The 7,578-nt window shown below is 52.0% G+C and overlaps 1 protein-coding gene across 8 annotated transcripts in view; it reads left to right on the forward strand.

Annotated features, from left to right (window-relative positions):
- COL6A3 (collagen type VI alpha 3 chain) overlaps positions 1-1,893 on the forward strand; it is an 80,855-nt gene extending 78,962 nt beyond the window's left edge. For all 8 annotated transcript variants that reach the window (XM_055300535.1, XM_055300534.1, XM_055300536.1 and 5 more), the window contains 2 exons: positions 209-373; positions 1,043-1,893. In XM_055300535.1, the coding sequence (XP_055156510.1) occupies positions 209-373; positions 1,043-1,083 (206 nt within the window). In that variant the 3' untranslated portion in view covers positions 1,084-1,893. The remainder of the gene's footprint in view (positions 1-208; positions 374-1,042) is intronic.
- The last annotated feature ends 5,685 nt before the right edge of the window (positions 1,894-7,578 follow it).

Below are 7,578 nucleotides of genomic sequence, written 5' to 3' on the forward strand. Positions count from 1 at the left end.
TTGTATTATTGCTGTGGGTGAGAATCAGGTGCACCCCATGGTGCAAGGGCGGAGATGGGGGCCCGGGGAGGCCAAGAGGGGTTCCCTCCTCAGAACTCTCCTCCTCCTTGTCCTGACAGCCTTGTGTTGACACCTCCAGCCCCATGCACTGGGGGCGAGGTCCCTAGCGTGTCCTCATAAACGCTCTTTCCTCCTCCTGTTATCAAAGACATATGCAAGTTGCCCAAAGAAGAAGGCACGTGCAGGAAATTCATGTTGAAATGGTACTACGACGTGGAGACGAAAAGCTGCATGAGATTCTGGTACGGAGGTTGCAGCGGCAACGAAAACAGATTCGATTCACAGAAAGAATGTGAAACGGTTTGCACTCCTGGTAAGTGGCTGATTCTTCTTTGGTGTTTGCGGCTTTTGCGAAATCAGAGAAGAGATCCAGGCCGACTATGCACCTCGTTAAGATAGTTGAACGACGATGATTATGAGAGAGAGAGAGAGAGATGACAGAGGAGGTCGGTGGTGTCTTTAGAGAAGGAAGATACTCAAAAAGAACACAGGAAATTCATTTTCTGAACTAGTATCATTTCCTAAAAACATCCTTGTAATACTTGGATTCTTGCCGACCAAGAAACACAGGGCCCAGCTATCCCTCCCTCTTCATCGTTAAATGCTCATGCTTTGAGTGATACTAATGTTGGCACAGGGGCCACCCATGATCTCCGTGACGTTGGGCAGCCTGACTGCTGATGTGGTAAGGGCGGCCTCCCTGAGAGCCCAGGGAAACAGCAGTGTGTGCAAAGGCCCGGGGGCCAGGCGAGGCAGCAGACAGGCTCGGACTGCCCACAAGGCCGCAGACCCATGGCCAGGGAGCACCAGGGGGGCCACGCGAGACACTCAGCAGAAAAGCAAGGTTAGGGGGGATACCCAGAGGCCGCGGGACGGTTGTGGTGAGAAACGCTGCATCCTTTTCCATCAATGGCATCACCCTGCACTTCTCTCTCCCCTCCCACCCCCTCCCCCCTGGCCCGTCCCCTCCACCGACGCTCAGCGCTCGTCAACCCTGGGGTCATCGCTGCCATGGGGACCTAAGCGTGGCCGACCGGAACCACATACCTCTTGAAGAAGAAGGAGTCAGCCATGGCGAGTCGTCTCTGTAGAAGCTCTGGGTATAGACATCCGCGCACTGTTCCATTTCCTGCTTTGATTTGCCCTCGAACTTGGGAGGAACCGATCTGCAGCATGACCTATCGATATGGTGCTAAATGTGTCTGTGGACTCCGTGCTCTCCGTCTCCAGGCAGTTATATCGTATACCTTGAACGTTGTGTAGTAGTTACCCACTGCTGGTGTTTATGTGAACATTTCTATAAACTCAGACCCGCCCCCCGGCCCCCCGCCTCCCCACCCCGGAGTTTCACACTATGCCACTTTGGGGCGAGCGCAAGGTCTAGAATAGGACTCCCCCCTCACCGCGGCTCTGTATACTTCTGCTTGGTTCATCCCTTCCCTCTCCAGTAGGCACGACGTTAGATGGAAAGCCTCGCATGGTGAACAAACAAGAGTCCCGCTTTTCAACTCCCGCCGCCACCCCACCCTCCCCAGTTCCCAGATTAGACTTCAAGCCGGTTTTTCCTTTTCCAAAGCCTCTGACAAATGACCCAGTTAGAAGGAAGCAAAAATCCCTTCATCTTTGTGCACTGTTGTGAGACCAATGCCTTCATTAAAGAATGAAAAAAAAGAAAGTCATAATAGAGAATATTTTTGGCATTCCTCTAATGTTGTGTGTTGTGGTTTATTATTTTTTTTTGTGCGGGGCGGGGGAGGGTGATTAATTTTAATTTTAAAAATTTTAGGAAATTTATACAAAGAAACTTTTTAATAAAGTATATTGAAAGTGTCATGGGTTTGGTGTGACTGGCTGTCTTGTTTCCCTATAATAGCACCTGCTGTCACGATGACCCCGGGCCCAGGGGAGTGGGGCCCAGCCTGGCATCTATCCTTTTGTTCCCAGGGTGGACAGGGGACTCTGCTCCATCAGGGAGTGAGGGGAGACCGGGGCTCAGCCCCCTGGCCCTGCAGGGCTCTGGGGCGCGGTGGGTCGCCTTCCCAGCTTAGGACCCTTTCTGGAGTCTTTGTGATCTTCAGAACCAGGTGGCTTTTATCCTGTGCTCTACCTTCTGGTTGAACCCACAGCCGTGGGCTCCTTACCTGCTTCTTCTTTTTTTTTTTTTTAACCTTTTTCCTCTGTTAATAGTTTTATTTTTAGGAGTGATACTGGTATCGTAATTTTGTTTTATTTTTTAATTTTTTTAATAATAAATTTATTTTTTATTGGTGTTCAATTTGCCAACATACAGAATAACTACCTGTTTCTTCTTAAAGTCATGTTTCCCAGGATTGGGTTTGCTCCCGCCCCACGGTGGCCGAGAGATGAGAAACCATTGGCCAGGAAACACTAGCTCTTTTCTAGAGTCTCAAAGACCAAGTGCAAAGTCTTTATTTATTTGTTTGTTTATTTATTTATTTATTTATTTATTTATTTATTTATTTATTTCCTTAAAGACCTTTTCCTCCCGTCTTCAGAAGTAACACAAGAGTGGGCGCTGGGTGGCTCCATCGGTGAAGCACCTGCCCATGGCTCAGGTCATGATCCCGGGGTCCTGACCCCGAGCCCCACGCGGGGCTCCTTGCTCAGCGGGGAGCCTGCTTCTCCCTCTCCCTCCCCCTGCTTGTGCTCTCACGCTCAAATAAACACGTAAAATCCTAAAAAAATAAGAAATAAAATAAAAGAAGTAACACGTAAACAAATAAATACATGTTTAGGTGGCATCTGAAGCCTACTTAGGAGAGAGGCTGCGTTAGTGACACACCTGCTCTGACAAATGCTCCCAACAGACGCAGGGACTTTGGGCGTGGGCAGCCCCACCTTATGTAGGACGGGGATGTGTCCGTCAGTCCATCTACGGAATGGAAAGACAGGAGGTCAGAGAGTGTGCCGAGCCCCCTGTGATCCACTCCCTGTGACTTCCACCCAGATCTTTGGGTGAAATTTCTCAATTCTCAAAATGAACTCAGGGTGGCCCATCTGCCTAGAAAGCGGGGGAAGAACTGAGCTTTGTGGCCATGTCAAGGTGGCGAGGAGACCGAGAAGGGGAAGGACGGGGTGGTTGCAGGAGCTCCCCCAACCCTCCCCCATTGGGAATTGGCAGAAATTTGAGGGATGACCCAGGATTTCATAGGACATCGGGGAAGTGAGTTTACCTGCCTTCTTTGGGACCGAGAGCCTGCTTGGACTTCAGGGGAGCTTCAGAGCAACCAAAAAGCTTCGGGAACTCCTCAGATGCTCTCACCATCAGGGTGCCCCCCAGACACGACTGCTTGCATCCTGCACAGGATCCCTGTGGGGTTCCTCTCCCCTTCCCTACGGGGGGGGGGAGCAACCCTTCCTTCCCAGGGGCCCTCTCTGCCCTCGAGGTCACTCTGACACCCCCTCCTCTTTAAGGGCCCCTTTTGAAGATAAGGCCAGCCAAGGGGACTTACACAGAGCTCGGGATGGTCACAAATGCCCTTCAAGGGCATATTCAGCCTGGGGAGGGGGTGGGGAATGTGCACTCTGTGAGGTTCTCAGGGATAGGCTCCCCCAAAGTTCCCCACCCCCGGGGGAACAGCCCCCTTTCCGTGTAAATACGCCCGCGCCTCCCCTCAAGCTGTGCACAAGCCGAGGTCATGCACGGGGGCAAGAAGGTTTGGAGTGGGGACTGGGGAGGGGAGATCCCTGGGCCCGGGTGTGAGGTGGGCGGTCGCCGGGGCTGCTGTAGGCGGTGACCACGGGCTCGGCAGCTACAGCGACAGAGCTGGACTCTCACAGCTTTGGGGGCTGCACATCCAAAATCAAGGAGTTGGCAGGGCCGTGCTCCCCGGAAATCTGCAGGAAACCCGGTCTTGCTTCTTGGCTTTCTTGAGACTCCGGGGCTTGCAGCTGCCTCCCCCCGATTCTGCCCCTGTGTGCACAAGGCTGTCTTCTCACAAGGACATGGGTCATATGGGATCAGGGCCTGCCCTACACCAGGGTGGCCTCACCCCATCTAGTTAGAGCTGCGATGACCCTATTTGCAAATAGCCTGACCTACTGGGGGATTAGGACTTCTGACCTATCTCTTTTTTGGGAGGTGGGGAGGGCAAGGGAGCTCACAATTGAGCCCATAAGACAGCGTTAGCATTTCCATACCTGCCACCACCCCCCCCCCCCCCCCGCCCCCTGGCCCGATGCTCTGGGGCCAGCGACTCCCCCAGCGAGGGTTTTCGGCTGAATCCAATCACTGTCAAGTCACTTGAGGTTATGAAAACCGTCACAGATGGATCTCAAGGCTGGGGCCCATTCATTTTAAAACTTAAATCCCTGGATGCCTGGGGGGCTCAGTGGTCCAGCGTCTGCCTTCAGCTCAGGGCGTGACCCTGGGGTCCCGGGATCGAGTCCCACGTCGGGCTCCCTGCAAGGAGCCTGCTTCTCCCTCTGCCTGTGTCTCTGCCTCTGTCTCTGTGTCCCCCATGAATAAATAGTTAAAATTAAAAAAATAAAATAAAATAAAATCCCGGATACTCTCCACAGCCTTTTACTGTGAGCCCCAGCGTAGGCTACACTCACAGCAGCGGGTGGGGTCGGAGTGGAGGAGCCCCGGGGCTTGCTCTCTCCCCGAGTCCCCTCTGTCCCCAGGCCCGGGGAGATCCGTGCTAGAGCATCCCGTGGGTCCCCGGGCCGGGTGGCGCTGGCATTCGGCTGCTGCCCGGCTGTTGCTCGCCCTGCCCTGGGCGCGATCCGCAGCAGACTCCCGGGTGGGCTCGTGGCCACACGTGCTGTTCACCGGGGGAAATTGGGGCCCAGCTAGGGCGCTGTGGCTTCTGGCAGCCTTCCTGCCCCTTCCTGCCCCTTCCTGCCTCTTCCTGCCCCTTCCTGCCCCTTCTTGCCTCTTCCGGCCCCTTCCTTCCATGCTTCCTGACTCTTCTCCCACTCTTCCTGCCCCTTTCATTCAACTTTCCTAGCTCTTCCTTCCACCCTTCCTGCCTCTTCCTACCACCATTCTTGCCTCTACCTGCCACTGTCCCTTACTCCCACCCTTCCTGCCTCTACCTGCCACCTACCTGCCTCTTCTTCCTCCCTTCCTGCCTCTTCCCACCACCCTTTCTGCCCCTTCCTGCCCTTTCCTGTCACCTTTGGAATTGAGTTCCTTCCCTTCCCCAGTGGAGGTGACAAAAGCAATCACTGTTTTGCCCTCTAAAGGCGACCTATCCCATGGTCCTCTTCTGCCTCAGCAGTGACTGTGGAGTCCTCAGGGCAGTGAGTTCTGAGCTGAGCCCTTGGTGATCCACTGTGAGCATGCGGGATCTACCAGGCAGGCAACGCCAGCCTCCTTAGGCATGCAATGAGCACAGAGCTGTGGGCTCTGGCCTCCTTTTGTGATGGGCTGAACATTGCACTTCCCTCCTCGCCCCCAGGGTTCTCTAAAAGGAGCGCTCACAGCCACAGCACCCCAATAGCATGCGAAGCTGGCCTCATCACACATTAGTGACAGGTGGACATTTTGCTGAAGACACGCTGAGGGGTCTGGAAAGAAGTTTCTCACATGTTCCATGGTTTGCTTCACACAAATTCCATTGCACAAGCTGCCTTGGCCCCAGAGGACCTCACCCCCAGCAGCTGCCTCAAATCTCTCCCTCCTCTTCCCTCACCCAGCCGCTTGTAACCCTCCATACCCTTGGACGTTCCAGCCCACTCCTTGGTGTGGGTACTTTGGAAGGGAAAACAAAAGCCCAAGAAGATGAACGATGGGCGTCATGCTTCTTGCACTATTCACGGAACATCTATTCACCCCATCACATTTTTAAAAAAACTCAACTTTACATGCGATAAAATGCATCCATTTATGTGTATTGTTTGATGAGTTTTGACAAATGAACGTACCTACCTTACCCTCCACACACTCAAGATGTGCAAAATTTCTATAATCCCAACTGGCGGAGTGTGTGCAAGTTTCCACAACTTTGCCAGCAATCAGGGATGCGCAAAGGTTCTCTTTCAAAAGTAATCCATGCGATTTTATTTGAGATGATAAAAATCAATTCGAGATGATCAAAATGCCCAACGAGAGGGGAATGCTTAAATTCAGCTTGCTTTGCCAACAACAACAAAAATAAGTAGCTGGCAAATATGTCATAATGTTGACAAATGGCCCATGACATTAATTGATTGTGGTATATGGTAGAATGTTTAAAAAAAAAGGACACAGATCTGTATGTTTAATACAATGATTACATATATAACATGCACACACACACACACACACACACACACACACAAACGTGTTTCTTTCTAACAAAGAGAAAACATATTAAAAGAAAATGAAACAAAATTTTCCTGGCCAGCTACCATGCTGTCCCTTCCTTTCCACCTAGACCCTAATCTCCAAGTTGCCTTTTGCTCCCATATTAATTACAAAATGGAGTTGAGCAGCCATCAATGAGCTCAGCCACGCCAGATTCTCAATTTTAGTACAAAGATCCCATTTTCGTGTAATTCTGTTTTGTTCAACAGAGACAGTTGGTTTTGTTCATTCATTTGACAGATACTGAGGATATCATGTGTGTCCCCAAAGGGCTCGTCTTCTCATGGCGGGAGACAGACAAGAGTTGAAAGGTGACATGAAGCCCGTGCCCAACTGCTACGGGAGCTGGTTGTGCTGGAGGTGGAAGTGGCCACCGAATTCCAGCAGGGTGACCACGGGGACCTGGCTGGGGAGTCCACTCTGAAAAAAAGTTAAAAAACCAAAACAACGCATGGGGATGGTAAGGGAGGTGGCCAGGTGGCTAACCGAGGAGGGTTCTGGACAGAGGGGACCCTAGAGCCCAGATGCACCTCTAGTGTAGGAAGAGCACCCGGGAAAGCCACTGTTGGGCTGTGACAAGTGAAGGGAAGGCCAGGGAGTGCACTGGTGGCCACGTAAGCCGGCTAGCTTTCACTCGGTGACACGGGAGCCACTGCTCAGCAGCAAATGCATGCTCTGCCAAGAATTCTAACAGGCCCCCTAAGCTCCTGTGCATGACAGACATCAGAGCAGCGAGATGGTGGCACCAGTGACGACACTGTGGCATAAATTCAGGTGACCGCGAGAGGCCAACAGTGGCCAAGGCCAAGAAATAGCAGAGGAGATGAATTACAGGCTCTGCGTACATTTTGATCCAAAACATACAAAAATTGATATAACCTTTGTGTTCAGTTTTTCACATTTATTCTGAGAGAGGGACTAAAGTTCTTGTTTTACATCATCTGTGCTGACTTTTCATTCAGCAAAGTGTGGTCTGAGCAGCAGGAAGCCTGATCCCTGATAGCTGAGAACTTCTTTTCAAGACTTGTCCTTTGCCAGACCATGCCACAGACCCTGCAGCCCTCCCTGACACCCTGGGTGTGCCCCTGACCCGAATGTCCATGAGCTTCTTTCTGGGGCTGCTTCAAAGAACTTCCAGTCTGGCCGTGTAGATGTGGCTTGCAACTCCTGTTCTGGATTTGGTGAGCAAGACCTAATCTTCTCTC

Source organism: Nyctereutes procyonoides, unplaced genomic scaffold (assembly GCF_905146905.1).
Source record: "Nyctereutes procyonoides isolate TBG_1078 unplaced genomic scaffold, NYPRO_anot_genome, whole genome shotgun sequence".
Taxonomy (NCBI): domain Eukaryota; kingdom Metazoa; phylum Chordata; class Mammalia; order Carnivora; family Canidae; genus Nyctereutes; species Nyctereutes procyonoides.